The 21,081-nt window shown below is 41.7% G+C and overlaps 1 protein-coding gene across 1 annotated transcript; it reads left to right on the top strand.

Annotated features, from left to right (window-relative positions):
• Positions 1-1,502: 1,502 nt before the first annotated feature.
• On the top strand, positions 1,503-14,207 carry MRPS6 (mitochondrial ribosomal protein S6; the record flags this gene model as incomplete). The annotated part of the gene is made up of 2 exons (XM_009696195.1): positions 1,503-1,642; positions 13,583-14,207. Coding segments are annotated over 2 exons (321 nt in total), but the record flags the coding sequence as incomplete, so codon positions are not given.
• Between the last annotated feature and the right edge of the window lie 6,874 nt (positions 14,208-21,081).

Genomic DNA, 21,081 nt, shown 5'->3' with positions numbered 1-21,081 from the left:
GTGATCCTGTGATTTGACTCTTGACTGCCACAACGCACTTAGCCCCTGGAAACGAGAGAACGTTTCAAGCTGTATGTCCTTCAGGTCTTTCAAAGAGCACTCAACATTGCCAAACATCATATGTTGAACATCTCTGATCTGCATTTGAAGGCTCTTTCACCTTCTGTCCTCAGGAAAATGAAAGAAATTTCGCATGCTGGAGCATGGGCTGCCTGTGTGTTGTGAGATGCTGGTAGCACCTTTTCCCACCAATTTTCCTTAAGGGATCTGGACATTAAACAGCCCTTTTTCTTAGTCAAGGTGTACATCTCTACCTTAGACTTAGGAAACTAACTTTCAGTCGTCTTATACGTAAGATGATCAAAGGCTTAACCAAGTTTTCTTCTGGCTGAGAGGGGACAGTGGAATTATTATGGTGGTCTGATTCAACAAAATAAAATTTGAATGAAGCTGAAAATCAGCTCTTTCATTATTTTTCCATTTACAGCTGTTGCCATCTCACTGGACAAGTAGACTTGGGAATATATCTTGATGTGAAATGTTGCAAGGAACACAGAAGAAAGCTATACGGTTTGGTTTGTGGTCAGTTGGACATCCATTTAGTTTCATTTCTCTGTAGATCTGTTTCTTAAAATACTTCTTGTTGCTGAGATTGTAGAAGTTTGCATTTGTTTTTAAAACATTCTAATTTGTACTTTATTACCATTTTCATAGATATTTTTGAGTGTCATTACCAAAATGACTCAGCGCTCTAAAGAGCCCTGATACCGCAGTGAGCAAGAAAACATTGCATCTGTTTTACCTACTGTTTTTTGGCTGCCTGTCCCTCAAACTTGTTTTTCTAAGGAGTGAAATCTCTGCATGTTAGACTAATGACTGCATGTCAGTTCCTTAACTCTTAAAAAGGCTTGGATGTCGGCTATTGAAAAGTAATGAGATGCGCACTTATTTAGCCAAGGATCCAGATATCTATTACGCACATGCAGTTGAAATGACAATATAAAATGAATGTGGTGCTAATTGTTGTCTCTGTAGCAAGCCACGGATTAGTGTTCCCCCCACACTGTTCACTTTAAACGTTGTGATGAACAACATTTATAATGAACATCGATGGTCTGGGGACCTTAAAACTGTTGCCAATTCATAATTGCTGTTTGCCACATATATTTGCTTACACTTGTGCAAGGGTCAGCCAAAGTGGTACCAGGTGAGTTAAATCCATTAACTATTTCCTTTTTCCTTTTGTTGTCGGGGCCTGACTTTGAAATTGGTGGAAACTTTGCTCTTGCCATAATTCACAGAGAAATTGGCTATTTGTTGTTAAAATTTTCTTCCTGAGGAGAAAGTCTGCTTCTGCTTGCACTTTGCTCTGTCAGGTTACAGAACAATCTCTTCCAGCGCTGAGCCGTGCAAGTACAGGTGTCCCTTCTAATCGTATAATAAGAATAACCAGATTTGTGTACATTTCCTGCTTTCTCTTTTTTTTTCTTTTCCTGTTAAAGCCTGAGACTGCAGCTGTGCTGAAGCGCACTGTTGAGGCTCTTATGGAGAGAGGAGCCATTGTGAGGAACCTAGAAAACCTGGGAGAAAGGTCTCTACCTTACAAAATCTCCAAGCACAAGGAGCGCCACAGAAGAGGAGGGTATGCATGATGCGTTTTTCCTTAAAATCCTTTAAGTGCTCCTTTAAAATGTATATAAGTAACTCTCATTGTTTGGTCTTCCTTGTGCTTTTTGGGAGTACACCTGTAATGTCTGTGTTGTGTGGCTGTTTGTGCGTGCGTGTGTTCTGCTTCAAGTGTTTGTGTCTTTTATTCTGCGTGCTGTCGGCTTTTTGGTAGTGTTTAGTCGTCGTGTTTCAAGTAGCCTGAGTCCAGGCCTGCAGAACTACTTTCCCTAACATACACAATGTTATTCTGTTATGTCATTTTTTACATAACTGTTTTCCAAGCTAGTCAGGCTGTTTACTGATAAAAGTAGTACTTAATCTGCTGGTTGCCAATTGGCAGGATTGATTCTTTTTCTCTAATGCTTCCAAACTAAACGTTAATTATTGTGTATAGCCTGTAAGACTTACTTGTGTTTAAGGATGTTAAAGATGACTGCGTGGTTTACAGGAGGTAGGATAGATGTAAATGAAGCCCTGAATTGGCATCTGGGATGTTGGGCTTCCCCCGTGCAGGAGGAGGGTGCTGTGGATCGCACCCCCTGCTCACTCACGCTACTGGAGTGTTGCTCCTTGAGGCAACCTCCGAAATGGATGCTGGCTTTCGCAAGGATGGAACGATGTTGCTAGGCAACCCACACTGCGCCAGCCTGCCTGCCATAATCAAAATCACTATTAGTGACACGCTCCTCCTACTCCCTGTAATGCAACTGTGTGTAATCAGAGCGTTGGCCAACCTGCCGTCTTCTTTGAGGGGCATTTGGCACTGGGGAAGGTGAGGTGACTCCAGAGGTGCACTCCTTGGATCATCTCCCTGGGGCTCACTCATGGTTTCACTCCCTCTTCTGGGGACCTCTTCGTTCTCCTGCAAAGTGGGAGCGGTGACAGCTGCCAGTTAAAGCAGATGGACAGAAAGGGTAGGGCAGGAAATGTCCACCACGTGCCTGTTACTTAACCGAGTGTTGTGGCCATGACTGATTGTGCTCCTGTTCCGTGGTGTCCTTCAAAACATGGCTTTGCTCCTGCCAATTTTGCATTTTAGGATGAAGTCTTGTTGCCTACACATGGGAGCTAATCAAAGCCTTGTCTCAAGGCAGAATTACTAATTACCTCATCTGTCTGTTGGAGTAGAAGCATTTTATAAACATGAAAGTCTTCCGACGGCTTCAGCAGAACAAGGAGCTGGTGTTACTCTCCTTGTACAGTGGGAAGCTAAGGCAGAGGGACTAAGTTCCACTAATTTTGGATGCTGAAGTTGAGACTTTCAGCTTCTAGAATTTATTTTTTTTTTTTTTTCTTCCTAGAGTACTTAGCGCTGTCTGACATTTGACCACTTCAGATGATGGTTTCCGCTGGGCTTGCAGTACTTCTGCAGATCAGGTCTTGGGTTCTTCAACAGGGAAACCAGGACAGGAGAAGACAGTAACCAGCATCACAAGAACTATGTAGCAGAGATGAATAGAAGCCATTTCTCCAGGGGATCTTTCAGACGAGTAAACTAGCTTAACTCATTTACTGTAGTAGATTACCTACTTAATAAGCAGGATGAGGGGATCTGTAGACTATAACCCTCTTCTTTGCAAAGTCCTCAGAGCAGACCTATTTTATTTTCTGAATGAGGCATGGTTTTAGTAGCAAATAATTGCCATTGTGTCTTGAAACACGGGCAGGAAGCCATCAGATTAATGTCACCATTGCTGTTCCTCCTCCACCTCCCTGTTCAAGTGTCTCTAAATATTTAAGCAGTCATTCTGCTTGCCCTGGATTTGGATCCTCTGTATTTGAATATGACAGTTTCCTTCCTTAAATTGCTTGGCTTCTTGAAAGGGAGAAGTGATTGAGAGAGGGTACTACAGGAAATAGTTGTTTTGTGTGCTTCTAATTGGAGAACTCAAATTCAGGAGACACGAGATACTACAAGGGGAAGCAGCAGGAAGTTTCAGTACCTGGTAATGTAAGAGAATTGCATTTCTGTAGATTTTGCTGGGGAGATTGCAGTTCAGTGTATGGGTATGCTGGATTCCTGGTATACCATCCAATATTTTATATGGTCGGGAGAATAAGTTACTTAGGATATTATACATAATCTAGGAATAGGCAGGGAAAAGTCAGTTCTTGATGCACCTTATAAAATCAATCAGTTCTACTTTGTAGCATCTGTAAAAAGCAATTTTTTTTTTAACAGGACAATGTTAGAAAAAAAGAAAAGCTTTTCAAGATACCTCACTAAGCTGAATATACACCTGTACGTACTAAGAAATCCTAAGGCCTTTTCTCTTTCATAGCCAATTTTTAATTCTATGTTCACTTCCTTAGCAAGTTGGTGTAGAGTCATTTATTAAGTAGTACAGAGTGTGTCATGTTTTCCTTAGTCTGGGCATTTTCTGAAGTAACTGAAAGGACTTCTGTGAGAGTGCAAATGATAACTGTGTGTCTGCATGTGGGGGGCAGAGTGTTGAATCTTTCAAAACTTTTCATTTTGTGAGATTTTTTTTGTTTGCTTTTTAAATTATTTTTTTTAAGTTTTGTGATTCTTGGCAGAGCTTCAGCTAGTTTATTTTCCAATAGTATGTAGATGGTTGGAGACTTAGGATGTATGCTGAATCCATTACTTCCTTGGACCTCCTGGTTGGTGAATTATATGAAAATTAGTGGAACACAATATTCGTAGCAACAACTTGTATGAAAATTAGTGCAATACAATAGTCATAGAATGGGTCATAGCTTAGTATCGTGTCTCTTGGAGACAGCTCTTGTCACCTGCCTGGGCTGTTTGCCTGAAAACCAGCACAAACCAAAGCAATCTTCCTCACCAGCGTCATCATGAGCCTAGCTTTGCTCCCGTATAAAACTCCAGGCTGTGCCTCTTAACCTCCGATCAAGGGCATCACTAGGGCAGCACCGGCTATTCGCAGGTCGACTGAGACGTGCTCTCTGGCATGCCTAGAAGTCATCCTTCTGCCAGACTTTTGCCGTACGTTTTCTTCATTTAGTTAATGCCATTTTTAACTGCAACTCAAGCTTTATATACAGCATATCATAAAAGTGAGTGATTGACAGCAAAAGGACACACAAGTGCGGTGTGCATGACAAAGCTACTGCTGGACTTAGCCAGGTTTTGGTAGTGTCTTTAGTGAACAGTAAGGAATTAAACTGGAAAATACATATTCATAAGTCAGTAGCAAACATAGTTGTCTCCTTAATAAAGTGCTTTTTCCCCCTCTGAGTTCTGTAGTGCTTCGGCATCATCTGTCTTGGATATACTGCATTACAGGCACATTACAAACTTAAGAATATCCGGGAGACTTTACAGAGAATGAGAATTTTACTGCCAATTGATTTGTAAAGCCGAACTTTTTCAAAGCCTGCCGTAGGGGATTGGGGCCCACAGCTGTCGCTGGAATGAGCAGTTTTACTCTCCCAGGCAGCTTTGAAGACCTCAGATCATACATACAATGGACTTGTTTCTTCTCAGGAAATTGTATTCACTGAGCAGGTGGTGCACACGCATTGAGGGAATACTAAAACAAACTTAGGTCCTTTTCTTAAATGCATCTCTTTTGGCAGAAAGCACTCTCCTTTTTTTTTTAGAGACCTAATATTGACAGCTTTTGCATTTAAGTCATTATGAAAATAGTATGTTTCAGGAACTGTGTGGATATGTCTGAAGAATCAAACTTTTGAATCAGTGGTTTACTGATACTTTAAACTAAAGTTGAATTAGCTACTAATTCACATTTATGGTATTAATTGCCGTAGTAGAACATGAATATTTTGTTTTTAAAGTATTTAACAGTGTGATTCAAGTAGCATCTCACAAAATTGTAACAAATACTGTTCACCTTATAGATGAATAAAATGTGAAAAGGACACATTGGTTCCAGTGTAGGTTAGGTATGTAAATTTAGTTGAGGCATTGAGCCCGAGTGACTTGCCCATGGCCACCATGTCTCTGAAAAAACAGTGGAATAATCATAGAATCACAGAATCATTATGGTTGCAAGAGACCTCAAAGATCATCAAGTCCAACAGTATACCTGATGTCACCATGCCCGCTAAACCCACTAAACCATGTCTTGAAGTGCCACATCTAGACATTTTTTGAACACCTCCAGGGATGGTCACTCCACCACCTCCCTGGGGAGCCTGTTCCAATGCTTAATGACTCTAACGGTGTAGAAGTTCTTTCTAATGTCCAGCCTGAACCTCCCCTGGTGCAACTTGAGACCATTGCCTCTTGTAAATAAGGATTACCAACTTTATCTCCTAATGGGCAACAGATTTATGCCAAGTATTCATTTTGCTAGCTACTACATGTTTATAATTTTTAATGAGTTATATTTAAATTGCTTTTAACATGATGCATTTATTTTTTTTAAATAGTGTATTACATGTATCAGGAGGTGCTTATTTCTGGAACAAACAGAAGTGAACTGATTTAAATAAGGTGTGTACTAGTATTTGAATTCAAGGAATGTTAAACTCTGGATTTGTTTGCTGTTTAAGATGATGCAGAAGCATTGAATCCCTCAAAGCAGCTTTCAAGTAAAGGGTCCAGGCCGGGGCTGAGTGATGACATTGCAGAGCCATTGCGCATATTCGGTCAGTGCTAAACTGGTGAATACTGCAACTGCTTGTAAAATGATAGATCTCAGTAGCACAGTCTGTGGTTTTGCACTTTGTGGCATACCTGTTTTCTTTGGCCTTGCCAGGCTATGCCTTAATCATACGCTTGTGCCACTTTATGCTTCAGGGCATCGGATAAAGGAGGTGGTTTGGGGGACGTGGTTGGTATGTAGGATATTTTTACTTTAGGGGAGATGGTATAAGGGTGGCTGCAAAACAGATCTTTAAAAAAATAAGGTTCAGACACACTTTTGGGAAGGTAATGGCTCAAACTTTTTGCAGCCCAGGAATCTGTTAAAGGAGCTATGGCAGGGGCTTTGGGGAGAAGAAAGGGGCCAGGTGTAACTGGGTTGTGAATACTGGGTATCTTGCTATCCCCTACAGATTTGTTGTTAGTGATTTTATCCTCCTCCTTACCTCCCAAATGTTGCATCCATTCTTACCTTTGTTATCTCTGTTGTAAAAAAGATGATATACATCAGCCTGGTCAGTGTTCAGATTTAGTATGGTTCTGTAAATCGGTAGAGCGCTGTGGCCTTTCCCTTCTACTTCGTTTTGATTATGTGTGTGCTTTCCCCTGTTAAATCTACCTGTAATACAGTAATGATTTTAGACCCTTTTCCCCACATTTTTATTATTTCATTTACTTTATTTGTGAGTTCTCCAGCTAAACTGTGCATAATTCTGATTATTCATAACAATTTCCATGTTCTATTTGCCAGTTTTTCATTGCCTTGTCATTTTTTTCCCTTTCAAACCTGATTTTGAAAAGATGGCAATTTTCTTTTGTTATTTGCTTGCTTGTCTCTTTCTGTTTTGCTGTTCACTCCCAGTTATCTCATCAGCCCACTTGTTCTCTGAAATAGCAAACTCAGATCTTACTTTTGTTCTTGCTGAATTGTATTTTGGGACCTTATCTTAACATGTGCACGGGGAATTTTCTGTAGGAGGTGTGCAGGGACCTTGGTGATTGCCAAGGTCCACTGAGGAGCACGGAGTATATACCGATAGTATCGAATGGGATCAGGAGTCAGAAAATCCAGGTTGCAGTTTTAGTTGCACTGTGGACTTGTTTGTGTGATGGGGGAAGATGGCAAAGCAAGGAGAGGTTCTTTCCCAAGGATGTGGCATGACGTACTCAACTTGGCTTCCAGGCCCTATGGGCTGCAATGACTTCCTAAGAGCTGGGAGCATCAAGCATCAGCAAGCAGCCTCCCCTCTGCTATGGCGGGAGGGCTCGGAGGCTGTCCTGGCTTTCACACAGATTTCCCACCTCCTCTGGGTCTTTCAGGTTGACCTTTCTGTGGGAACACCTTGTCTTTCGCCTTCATTTCGAGGTGCGTGACTTAACGTTGCTTTGTCAAAGCATGTGCTCAGGGAAGGGGGCATGACTGTCTCTTATTTCTTGGTGCCTCAGTGGCCTAATGCAGAAGGAACAGATAGTGATTAAGAAGAGTATTTCAGTAATTGAGTCTCACGTTTAAGACATTTGAATATTTTGGAAACATCTATGTAAATTATGTTACGTGTTCAAACTTTTCCTCTTTCCATAAAGTATCTGAGCTTAGGAACTATGGTTACACAACTTATTTTTAAACAAGCAGCTTGTGGCAGAATAGTATTCCATGTGAACAAGAGATGCTGAAGTGTCTTCCAGTAACCCACGCTGTCTGATTACAATTTTATTTCCTTTATTTGTAAGAGTAAAATGATAGTTACCCATCAGAATTGTTCTCTGGAGTGCTTACAAGTTTTAACAACCCTTCTCCTCTTCCCACCCGATAGTAAAATACAAACTATTGCATAGTTAAAGGACTTCATCCTGCAGATAAATGTAGTGACATGTTTAGCTTCACTCAGGTAGTCTCTTGATGATTTTCATGGCTATTGAAGACTGAAGATGAAGAAAGAAAAACAGATGGAAGGGGTTGCAAGCTTTCCTTTCTTAATACCACCAAATGAAATTTATAGCAAATGCACAACCTGTGGTGTTTGTTTCTGTTCAGATTTTAGAACACCTTGATCTGTTTCAGCAAAAAGGAGTTCTGGGCCTGTAATGCACTTGGATGAGAAGGAAACCAGTTAGAATATTTGAATATTACACGCATTTGTAGTATTTTCTGCTAAATTGATTGTTGTCTTCCACTAGATGGGGCTTTCTTCATTGATGAGTTGAACCATTACTTTTCCTTCAAATGCTTTTGTCCACATGCACATACATGTAAGTGTGGATGTACCTCAAGTATTAGAGCCCTGAAATGTGTTTTTTTTCTTTTTTCTCTACCTTACCTGTGGGAATGCAATTTGCAATTTTGGTGCTTTTCAGAAGAAATGGCACTGTGCAGTAGTTTGTGATGTTGAGACACCGGTATGGTTTTCCGATGCACTAAATTCTGTAGCATCCTTGTGCAAGCACGTTGATTAAATGTGATGGTTGCTCTCAAATAGTGGGATCGGTGGGAAAGGAATCAGTCACCTTTTTTTTTTTAAGGTGTAAATTATACGGAAGGTGAAGAAGTGACACAAGTAGAAATAATACTCGCTGTGTAACTTCAGCCCTGCTCATAACAATTTTGCAAATTTTCAGATGCTGCCCAGTGAGGATGACTTTTCAAATACTCCAAATAGGTCAGGGCAGGCTTCTGTTTTGCAGTGTAACAATGGGGTTTTTTATTTATTTTTCTGCAATGCTGCAAAATGTCTTTCCAATATTTAATTTGCTTAATAACAGGTATCTATAGAATTTGGCAAAAGAAATTTCTGAAGACTGTGGATGGTAAAATGTATTTTTCCCCAGAGTACTTGCTCATTATGCTTATTGCTGTGGCACAGTCTAGTTACTTAAGGTACTGGCTTTTGGGTTTGATCTGGTACTTCCCCATTGCTGTCCTTGTGATTGTCAAGGGACTTCCATCTATTACACATATATTTTTTAAAAGCTAAAAGTAACACATGTATTAGTTCTTCCACCTGCAAAATTATAATCCTTTTGACACTGAACTTGCCTGCCTGCCCTGCTGAGGAAGGGTAACTACCACAAAAGTTGAGAAGAAAAGCAAACTAACTCTCTTCAGAGCAACATAATGGTCCCAAAGATGAAGTGATCATTCAGGTAGCAAAAAAAAAATTGCATTTATATAGAATTACCTTAATGAGAATGAATGTCCAGCTGCTCTCACGTGAGTACTGCAGCGTGCTTTCCTCGAGGCTGTTTCCTGTTTCCCTGTTCGATGCTTCACCTCTACCTCTGTGTCAGAACATTTTTTTTTTCCTTTCTATCTTCCACCTCCCCACTGGGGAAGCTTAATACACTTACTGCCACTGTGTGAAGGAGAAATTTAAGCCTACAGATATTTTTGGGGTCAAAACCATGGGACCACACAGCCTCTTCCAAGTTCACCGTACGTGTGCTCTTCCCTCGGCTCCCCAGGCTGACAGGGTTGTGCTCTAAGAGGATTTAAAACTGAGTTGTGATCCAAGTGCTTTTCAGGGTTCTTTGAAGTCCTAGACTGTCCATTTGAAAGCGAAATATTTGAGTATCCTTAGGACTCAAGGTTCAAACAATTTCTGGCTTGAATATGTTAAAAAGAATAGATGAAACTTGGCTTTTTTTTTCCACTTTTTTTTTCCTCCCTCATATGCAAAGGCATGTCCTCCTTTATTTGAGATCGTATGATATTTTACTTTTTTTTTTTAATTAATGCATTGTTTTAATATGTTTCAGTCTGCTCTCCTGTATTTAAATCATCCTCCTATTTACAGGCAAGCAGGATGACAAAAATAACTGTGGTTTCATAGTGAATCAGTGGAATTTTCCTGCATTTCTCCCCTGATGACTTGGCCGACTCCTAGAGCGCCTAAATGCTTTTGCATTTTTGCTTGCAAGAAAGAGGTGGTTTCCCTCCTGCATTCCTGTATTTTTCCCTATCTTTAAGTCTCGCTGGGATTTGGTTTTGTTTACTACACAAACAGTAGCTACGGCGTTGCGTATCAGGTCATAGATCACTGCGTGAAATGAAGGTTGCTGCATGCCTTATTGAGGGTGGGTTAAAAAAAACCCCGCAGCCTCGTGATGGCTGATTTAAATGTGGGTATTTGGGGAGAAGGGGTTCCAGATCTCCTCAGGGATTGCATTGTCAATTGTGTTTGGTTATTGCTTTTGCAGCCTTTAGTTTCTTCTCTTTCTTTAATGAAGAAATATTTTTTTACACTGGCCCTCTTTTCTTTCTCTTTTTTTTTTTTTGGCACAGGAAGGCAATCGTTGCTCGTTAACGTTGAAGAGTGGTGGTTGTTTTTAAAAACTTGCATTGTCCCCAGTTACTGCAGTTCTGTATCCTCAGATAAAATACCTATTCTGCGAGGAGTCATAAAGATATGCTGTAACAGCTCATCCTCCCAACCCCCCCTTCTCCTTCAGTTATCAACAGCGCGTCAGTGGAAATTTCCACCCTTTGCTAATGTGAGAGAAAGCAGAAAGTTGCAAAGCAGCCTTTGGAGGGAAAAAAAAAAAACAAACCCAACTTATTGCCGTTTTAGGAACACAATGAAGAGCAGCATACGGCTCGCGAGCAGAAATGAAATGAAATTCTTGAGAAATGGTGGGACTAAAATGGTGCGGCGAAGCGCACGGATTGCAATGTGAACGAATGCTCTTGCGAAGGGAAGGGGGCATGAAACTGGTGGTGGATCACCAGCTAGAATTTCTGCCCCCATCCTCCTTTCTGTTAGTTGCCACTGTAAGGGAACTTGGAAGGCTTCCTCCCAAGGAGAAGGGTTAAGTGTCATCTGTTAAATAAATGGCTTTAACAGAAAACACGACTTTCCCTTTTTAAGGGCTGTGCATCCTTCAGATGTTGCTGTGCAGTATTTCTTAATGAATCATCCAAGCTTAAAAATTATTTCTCTCCCTAAACTTTTAACCAGGTGGCACCTCTTAATTCTGGAGACCAGAAAACCATAGACAGTTCAGTTTTCCAAATATATGAAGCTAAATCCCGTTCCCCAGTGAGGCCGATGAGGATTTGTGAGAAGGACTGAGCCCACCAGATTTCTTCCAAATCCTTCTTGAGGCAAGTGATTCCTGTAGCTCTCAGTAGCCCTGCTGCAGTCAGAGGAGCAGGACCTTCGCTGACGTGACCTGGCACCGGTCCCTTGGCTTCAGGGATGCTCGGCCACGACCTGCTGGGCATCTCTTCTGGAGGACTCATTGCTTCAGTGTGGGCTGCAGGGAAATTTTTTTTTTTTTGCCATCAAACCCCTCTCATACAAGAATTCAATACTTAAATCTGGTCTTTCTGAAAAAGGCTTTGGAGACAAATGGTGGCTATTAATGTAGATGCCTGCGTAAGAGTTTAGGACGAGGATGCCTGGCTAAGGAGAAGCATCTTTGCCGTTTTTTCCGCGTGTGGATTCCGCCCCTGTGCAGTAACCCAGCACATGCTGCTTGAGTCATTTCTGGCCTGATGGGTCTCCTCTGTGTGTAATATTTTTGGTGCAACTCATTTAGTTGGATGAAAATGAACTCCATGCAGCATGAAGAACATGAGTGTGTCTGTTGTTCATGACCCCATCTCCTGTATTTCCTGTTCAGACTCCCAGTTCAGCTTCTGGTCTTGAGGACTTACCCTCCAAGATTACCTTTATGAAGATGGACTGTGATGCTTACGCTGTAGTTGACTTAGTAAGAATCCATACCTCTTGCAGAACAAAGTCCTGTCTGTTAGGTACAGTTTTTAAATCAAACTGGGATGCTTGGTCCTGCTTCGGTAATATGACATCGCTTTCAGGTTATGCTGATGCGTTGTGGGGAGGTGTGCTTGGGTGGACTAGGAGGGAAGCGGAGTTTTAATAAGAGAATGTGTAAAGATTAAAATGAAATAGCTAGGTGGGAAGTGCTATGCTGTACGTTTAGCCTTTAAATTACTGATGGTCTTGGAAATTAGGTGAGTGCTTAATTCTCTTCAGTAGGATTTCTGAGATGGTTGCGGTGTCTTTTAACTGTACTGTAGTTAGTGCTATGCCAAATGCAGGCAAAGTGATTAAAAGTGTTCTGGTTACAGCTCTATTGACAATGCTGGTTCGTTCACAGCATTTCAAGGGAGAAGGGATGGCCAGTGACATGGGTCGCTCATTTTTTTACATTAGTATGATGGCTGGCACTGGGTCACTCATAATTTTCAGGAACAGTAGGTGTGATGTTGCTAATGAATTTAAGGTAATGAATTTATGTTAAGAGATGGGATCTGAATTTGCATATCTGAGGTTAAGTTAGTGTGCAGCGTGTAGTTTTGTCCCTTGCCCTGAAATGGGGCTTATGAAGCAGAGTGCATCTCTTTCCTTTTTCAGGTGTAGTGGTGATTTAAAAGCCTCTTGCAGAATTATAGTTGAAAAAGGTGCAGTTCTTCTGCAAAGGAGTTTATTGCAGAAGTAACCTCGGTGACCTAGGATATTAATGGGAAGCAATGTTCTCCTTCCCATAGGTAGGCGGTTGACTTTTTCTTTATAAATGTCAGACAGCTGCGTGGTGGACATGAAGTGCTTACCTGGAGCAGTGTGTTTTATACGTGCTGTGTGTGTGTGGAAGTAGAGACCTTTTCAGTCCTGCCAAGGTTGGCACAGCAGTGTGCTCCTCAAATCCCAGCTGTGCAAGTGGGCATTGCCTGTACGCGGCTTCACGTCCTACCCTCAGATTGAAAATTTAAGCTGTGTTCACATCAAAGATGTACCTAATTTGGGATATGTCCATCTCCTTGGGTTTCTTTTGCTGTGTTGTTTTTTTTTTTTTTAATATCCATTCAGCTCTGAAGTGGAACTTTAAAGGAAGAAATGTGCCTGTATGCATGTAAGCTTGAGGTGTTTCACACTGGCATCTGTTCCTCAAAGAAACAATGTCATGAATTTGAAGAAGGAGGTTGCGTGTTGTAACTGAGTGTGCCACCCTACCTTTTTTTTAAGACTGTTCAAATCAAGATGTGGAAATGAATGGGATAGGTACAAGAAGAGTAAGCTCTCTTTAATCTCCTTCGGTAAGCAGTGCTGTACAACAAAGAAAAGTTCAGGCTGAGCCTGCTTCAATTGAACTTTTCTTATTTGAAATCAAGGTAATACAGAAATTTTGTTTAAAACAATTCTGGTACCAAAATGTAAGAAAAAAAATTAGAAAGTTTTATTTAAGAAATCCCATGTAACAGTTACTTGAATTAAAGTTGTTGCAGTACAGGTTTGTGGGGGTTTTTTTGTTTGTTTTTTGTTTGTTTGTTTGTTTTTATTGTGTGTATGTTTCTCATTGCAGGTATTTTTTGATAGACTTAGAGGGCCCACCTTCGATTGTATCGACCATGATGGATCATTTAGGACGTGATATTGATGTAATTAGACGTGCTTTTATAAAGCATCATGTATCAAAGACAGAAGAATGCAGTGGCATAATCCCAGTCAACTATGAAGATAAACTACTTGCCAAGAGGAAGTGAATATTCCAAACAGCATGTTTGAAACCTTTAAAACTTTTTTTTAGTCCTACTTTGGAAAACAATTGTGATAACTAATGTCCATCAAAAAGAATCCGTTTTGGCCATGTTATGTGTGTGGTATAGTACACTATCTTAAGTTATTGTAACATTTGAGATTTCTTTTTGTTTAAAATAATTTGAATAGACTTAATCTGTATGCTTACTTGATATTTGACAACTCTGAAAATTGATTTTCTTTTCTCTTAGAGCATTGCATGATTAATGAAGATTTATCCATCATCAGAATGCTAAAAATAGCATTCTTTTCCAAAGATAGATTACTTCAGAATATGTATATTTACATAAGAGATGAAGAAGTCTACAGGGTAAATATAGCAGTATAGGATGTGATTTGTTGGCGGGGTTTTTATGCTTGTTTTTGGAAAAAGGTAATAAAAGCGTGATTGAAAATAAAACTTGACTCATTTTTTAAAAGCAGAAAAGGTACAAGAAAAAATGCTTGACACTGCCAAAAGACACGTCATACTTCTTTAAGGTAGAAAGAAATTCAAAGTACAGATAAAAAAAATTATTCTCTATAGAAGAGGCCAGAAAGTTCCAGGTGGCAGGTTAGAGAATAGCCATGCTTATATATGAAAAGAAGAATAAAAGATGCTTTGTTTTACCATCAGCTAGACCCAGGTGGACATTTCAAAATGAGAAAAATGTCAAGACACAGGTCTTAACATCTATTTTGTCTTTGTTCTGCTCTTGTGAAAACAGGAAAAAAAGCGGTGCACATGAAAGATGACATTAATGTAGTACAACCTCCTGCAGGTCTGACATAAATTCAGTAGTTTCCAGAAGACCTCCGTGTTTCCCCAGTGCTACTGAAGGAACGCAGTAGCTGTTTCACCTTCGGAAGGAGTGGGTGTGTCTCGTTATTTCTGTAGAGGAAAGTAAGTTGACACTGATACATTGTTATGCAAAGAGAATATTCTTTACCTGAATGAACTTCATTCAGAAGCTCCCGCCTGTGGCACTCCAGCATTGTGCATTGGCAAAGGGAAAGCCCATCTGGAGGTCAAGGTCAAGATTCCCAGAGACCTGTGACAGGTCTCCTTGGTGTGGCTGCTTTCTAGCGTGCTATTTCATGTTTGTGTCTCTTTTTTTTGTGGAGGTAGCTGGGTCGTTTGGGGTGGGGGGGATGCTGCTTTTTTCCTTGGATGCAGAATTTTTTGGGGAAAAAGAAACTGGCGTTTCTTCTGAGTATCTTTTTTGAAAGGAAAAACTGTATTAGAAAAACGAAAGAGGAATTTTTCTTTCTGTACGTCTTTATATAGGAGACATGAACGTGTGTGGTTTTGTGGGGTTTTGTTTTGTTTTTTTTTTTTTTTCTGGTGTTTTTTCTGTTTTTAAGTCTGCGTTCCTTTTAAGAGCAGACGGTCACATTTTCTGTCTTCTTTCCGGGAAAAAATATTGGAAGACTAGAGGAAAAGCACTACATGCTTACTGAAGCTGGATGTATATTAGATGTGCTTTTATTTTTCTAGCTACTGCCAGTTTTATTCATGTGGTTGCTGTCTTCACCAGTGCCTGCTCGAGGCAGAGCTTATCAATGATTTTTGCTTCTAGGACAGACCTTTCTTCCATAAGGGTGTGAGCTTAGCCAGGAGGAGCTATAGGTTTGTAAATCTATGCTATAGGTTTGGATCCCTGAGCTGCCCTTCTGGTGAGCTGCTGAAAATTCAGATTCGCAGCGTAGAAAGTGCAAACTGCAAGTAGGGAAACGCAGGATGCTTTAAAGAATGTGTCTTCCTCAAATGTTTCTAAGAAGCGTTTCTTTCTTAAATAGAAAGTGAACAGAAAGCCTATAGTTTAAAGTCACTTTGCCTCTGGCTAGGACTTTGGGCCCTAGATTTCATTTGAGTAGAAAGGAGAATATATAAGCTTTTAACTTCACAAAATGAAGAAGATTGCCAACAGAGGCTCTACGTATGTAAATGTTGTGTGCTTGTGTTTGTTCAATTTCCTTTGGCGTAGTATTAAATTTTGCATTTATTTTGTACCAATTTCTAGGTTGATGCCTTCATTCAGTAGGAAAATCCTAGACGCTCGTTAGAGATGAGACCATCAGGTTATTAAATACGTGACATTATATGTTGTGAATTAGGGCCTTTCGTCAGTCAGACATTCATGCCCCTCTTTTCTGTAGGGCCCATTTCTGATCTTAACAGAAGATTGATGGATGTCAAGAGCAGAAGACTTGAGGTCCCAAGTCCAGCTCATCCCAAGAGCGGATCAGCAGTAGTGTGTCTTCCAGATCCGCAGCCGATCCTATTTTCTGAAGTACTGAGCATGCAGAGGGGAGTGACCGAAAGTTGTCTTTGCCTTTGGAATAGAAACACTGCCCACTGAAACCAGCGGCCACAAGCAGAGCCATGGTTGCCGGACTGGTGTGCCAGTGACATGAGCTCTAGTGCTTTCTCAGCAGCAGGATTTATTTATAAAAGGGCTGCTGAATAGCTGGCTCTCAACTGGATGTACTATTTTCTTCATAATTGATAGTTTCTAATAGGAACTTTTTTTTTCTTTTTTTTTTTTTTTTTTTTAATAGGGGGTGGGATGGGGGAGGCTAAGGAAGGAGTCTTGGGTTGCAATTTGTTTGGCCCAGTCAGCCACCCAGACTGGTAGTTAGCTATTTTGGGAAGCTAATGTGTAACAGTGTGCGCCTTCTCTGTCAATAGCTGTAAGTGCAGGAATGGACACGACTATATGTGAAGACTGGAGCAGTTCTGGATTTGAACAAACAGTCTGAGTTGTGCCATGGAAGAAAGAGAGTAACTGTACTCTGAATGATCATAAATTTTTCCCTGCAGAGGAAGGGAAACCTTAGCACGTCTTTCAGATGTGGTTGTCTTTTTGATTGTCGATAGCTAGTTTGTCCCCCTGGGATGTGAGCGACTCTTGATCTCCAAGAATAAAATTTCAGGACACTATGTGGTATCGCTGGAGAGCCAGAAGAGTCTTTGCAGCCAAACCGTGGCCAAATACCTAAAATGTCAAAACTCCATTGGCATTCCCAAAGGTCTAAACAGTTTGAATACCAGTACTTTAACTTTTGTTTACCAAAGAATCTGATAGTGAAGCTCTTCAACCCTTCCTTAGATTGTGTTCCCAAGTGTATAAAATAAGTAGTTTTATGCTCCTAGATACTCTGGTTTTCTTGTTTGTGGATTGTGGAGATACACAGAGTTGGGTAAGTATTAAAATAACAACTGGCAGTTCTCGTGGCTCAGAAATGTTTTCTCTTCTCTGTCTTAACCTTCAGCAAACAAATGAGCACAAGTGGTTTTATGGTGAATATCTTAGGTATGTCTTCAATCACATCTTTTTCCTGATCTTGTCTCTTTCTCAGCTGAATTCTTGCACTATGTTGCCACTGGCTTGACCCCAGGAAGTTTCTGCATGCAGGGATTTGCTCCCATGGACAGATTTGTTCACCTTTGGAACAGTGGACTAGTCTGTCAAAATCCCGTTTGTTGATAGTGTGAGCTTCAAGAATTTCAGGATCCTCAGTGTCAGCAGAATGTTTCTGTCAGTAAATGTTTTAATGTCACTCTGAAAATCATCTTTCAGCTGGACTTCTACTTCGGAGCTGCAGGCTCAGCTGGGTACAACAAGCACATAGGGATATATTCCTTTGGAAGTCATCCGAGGAGTAATTAGAATGGCAACAGGCAACATGACTCATGGGCTCCTACTGTTGAATCTAGGCTTTGAGCACTGCAACACATCACCTGTCACTTAATGAGATCAGTTTCTGTTTAGTAAGTTGCTACATTCTGTTATGAAAGAAGACCTTGAAATTTAAAGCAGTCCTGTCAAGAGTCATAGAAATTTAAGACAGGACCAGTCTGCCACACATGATTTCTGTTCCGAGAGGCTCCTAGGATCTGTCCAGCACTGCCAGTATCTCCAGCATAAATGTTCAAGATTTGTAAGGCAAACCCCTCAGATATTTTGAACTCTTGGCCTGTAATCATGGCCTTAAAAATCATGAATATTGTTCAAAATGTGAGGTTCTTTTATTGACCTTTTGGATTTTATGATTCACTTTTTTTCAAACTTCGTTGCTGGCATGATTTTCATGTAACATCTGACTGAAGAACTCTCAAAAACACAAGCTATAGCAAATGAGATGCTTGATAAATTCATTGGGACTGGTCCTATGTCCCTCCACCCAGTGAAACAGAACAAGGGAAATTTAAAAGGGAATCATTATTGTGCTGTTTCGTAGGATTCTGAAGTTCAGATAGGGTAGAAGTAAGAATTGATGTAGAGCCAAAACATGCATTTTCCCAACTGCTGCACAAAGGGAAGATTAAAAATGTGTAACTCTCTGTGACCTAGTATGTGATGTGTTGCTTTCTTAGTGCTGCTTCAACAGACCTTTCAAAGCATGCAGGCTCCAGCTGGTGGACTTCTTTAGGCTAACACAGCTCCTCTTTGCACAGCTGCAGAGCAGTGGGAGAGTCGCCACTCAACTGAGTGCTGGTGAACAGGGGGAGTGACGCATTGACAGATTCCAGTTCTGGAGTATTCAAGGTTGCCTTCTGAAAGCATTTTTAATGGAAGGTAATGTTCACTGTAAACCTGGGAGACTTTTCATCCCTGTTATTTTTTAGGCTGCCAAGTCAACTTTGTTTGGAGAATGCTAACTGGCACATAGAAAATCTGGCTTATGAAAATCTTCAACACGTTTATGTTGAGGGTAGTTTTGGGGGGATACTGCAACTCCACTGAATCAGTAAGAGTCCTCTGGCTGAGTTCGGTAGGAGCAGATGTATCCTGAGAGTATGATGCACTTTCTCCCATGAGGAATCCTTTAGCCACCTTAACAGGATTTGCAGGCTTCTGAACTTTTGTCGATGAAGACAGTTCCTCGCAGGGGCTGGTTGGTTCACCTCAGAGAATGCCTAACATATGCAGGACTCTTCCAGAGCTTCTGGCTGTGGTAATGAGGTAAGCTCAGCTCAATTTTCTGCTGAGGGCTGATGTGAAAGTCACGTGCAGGGAGAAAAAGGCTTTAATTTTGAGTTTCCCTTCCCAGTTCACCTTGGAAGCAGCAGTGGGGTGAGGCAGGATGGAGAAGGCTTGTTGGATACTCGATGTTCTTGCAGGCTGTTTGCTTCCCTGTTTTTTGTACGTGATGAGCAGAATGAAAATGTCATATAATCTGTTCCGTCTGTATGCATTGGTACCTAGGAGCTACATGACTGAGGAAAATGTAAAGAACAGAATGTTTTTTATCTTCTTAATGCATGGGCATCATTCCCGTTCTCTTGTTCAGTGAGTGGGAATGTCGTGAAAGAAATACACTCACTCCTTAAATGTCAAGGAGGTAGGCACCTTAGAAGTGCTAGGATCCATCGCACTGGGGTGGAGGGGTGAATGGGGCCGAGCATCCCATTCAACAGTAAGTGGCTGCAGCCATGGCCGTGATGGATGACACTGGGTGAAAACTCTGATGGAGAAGGGTGTCAAAGAAGTAGAGAGTCTGTGTGGAGAAGCCGAAGGGACCCACGCTACGTACAGGCCACAGAGGCATGTAGGAATGCTCGGGGGAAGAACCAAAGTGCATCCCTCCCTCCTGCCCTGAAGCAATCTCTGTGTTTGCACAGAGGAGTACTGGAAGCAGCTGCTGGGCATGGGTCTGTGCCCAGCGTGCTCAAAGTGTAGACACAAGACTTGTGCTGCGTCAGCATGCTGGAGGAGAATCAAACCAAAATTGTTTGATCCTCCAACTTGCTAACTATGAGGCAGGGTAGAATATTGCAAGTTGTACCAGCCGCTGGAAAGTGCAAATGGTTTGCTTTAATAATCCCTGTAATCCCCTATAAATAATGCCCTCCCCTATATTGATGAAAAAAATTACATAACGGCTATACCCAGCCAAAAGGGGAAAAAATAAACGAAACAAAAAATGAACTAGTGCACTCGTGATGTTGGTCAGATTCATCTGAGCCGCATTAGGAGAGCTTAGGATTCCTGCCAGAGAAAGGAGGACTATCATCGGGAAAGAAAATCTGCGTAATCTTGGGCTGGAAAAGTAGTTTTCAAGAAACTGCAGACCCCGAGGCTTTGTAATGCAGGATGCAGGCTGAGCTGGAAGGTGGGGGATTGGTATGTTGGGTCACACTCTGCTACTCGTCCATGGGGACTTTCACCTTGGGGTTCCTACACTGACCTCCAGGTCAGTGCCGGCCGCCCACGCTTTGATGTGGTGGCTCTGCCATGCTCCACGTGCACAGAGAAATCGCTACTGGCTTGCTCTGGCACTCTTGTTAAGCTTCGCTAAAAAGTGATTTAGTGGATCAGAAGATAGCGCTGCAGAGGGTTTCTCTCCCTGGGCTGGATGTACTGGCAGAGCTGCTGGGATATGTTTGCACTGTGGCTGAAGGAAACTTTATTGTCTGCTGAGAATTGCAAAAGGACCATCAGCTGCTGATTGATGGGTCCAAGATTTGGCTTTAAAAGATGTGTGCGTATTTGTTCAATGTACACTTAGATGCTTGGGGTTGTCCTGAGATCTTGCTGTGTCTCAGGCTGTGCTTTGGGCTACAGTCCACAGGAGTCACCTGTGATTGACAGCTGACAGTAATGCTCATTTGATGGTCCTTGGATATGCCATAGGGGTTATGGAGTGCACAGAGACACATGGCTAGAGAGTGCTGATGCCGCACCTGCCTTTCTCCTTCATCCTTCCTCCTCTCCTGCCTTAGCCACCTCCCGAGAAGCTCTCCTCACCATCCTCTGCTACCCCTGCTCAGAGGCTGCCAGCTCGGCCCCCTCAACTTCTCGTGAGACCTGGGCTTAAACATTGGTGGCAAGGGTCCTGGTTTTGGCTGGGATAAAGTTAATTTTCTTCCTAGTGGCTGATAAAGTCTCTGTTTTGGTTTTGAATTTAGGATGAGAATCATGTTGATCACACACTGATGTTTTAGTTGTTTCTGAGCAGTGCTTACTGAAAAGTCACGGACTTTTCAGCTTCTCGTGCTTCTCTGCCAGCGAGGAGGCTGGGGGTGCACGAGAAGCTGTGAGGGGACACAGCCAGGACACCTGACTCCCAAGTGACCCAAGGGATATTCCGTACCATATGACATCATGCTGAACAAAAAAACCTGGGGGGAGTTGGCTGGGGGAGGTGGGGGGTGTGTGTGTCCCACTGCCCGGGGCCTGGCTGGGCATTGGTCAGCAGCTGGTGAGCAATGGCATTGTGCATCACTTGTTTGGTATAGTCTTTAATCATTATTATTTCCCCTTCCTTTTCTGTCCT

Source organism: Cariama cristata, unplaced genomic scaffold (assembly GCF_000690535.1).
Source record: "Cariama cristata isolate BGI_N322 unplaced genomic scaffold, ASM69053v1 scaffold29162, whole genome shotgun sequence".
In the NCBI taxonomy this organism is placed as follows: Eukaryota; Metazoa; Chordata; class Aves; order Cariamiformes; family Cariamidae; genus Cariama; species Cariama cristata.
Note: the sequence above shows the minus strand (reverse complement) of the source record. Positions and strands in the feature narration are given on the sequence as shown.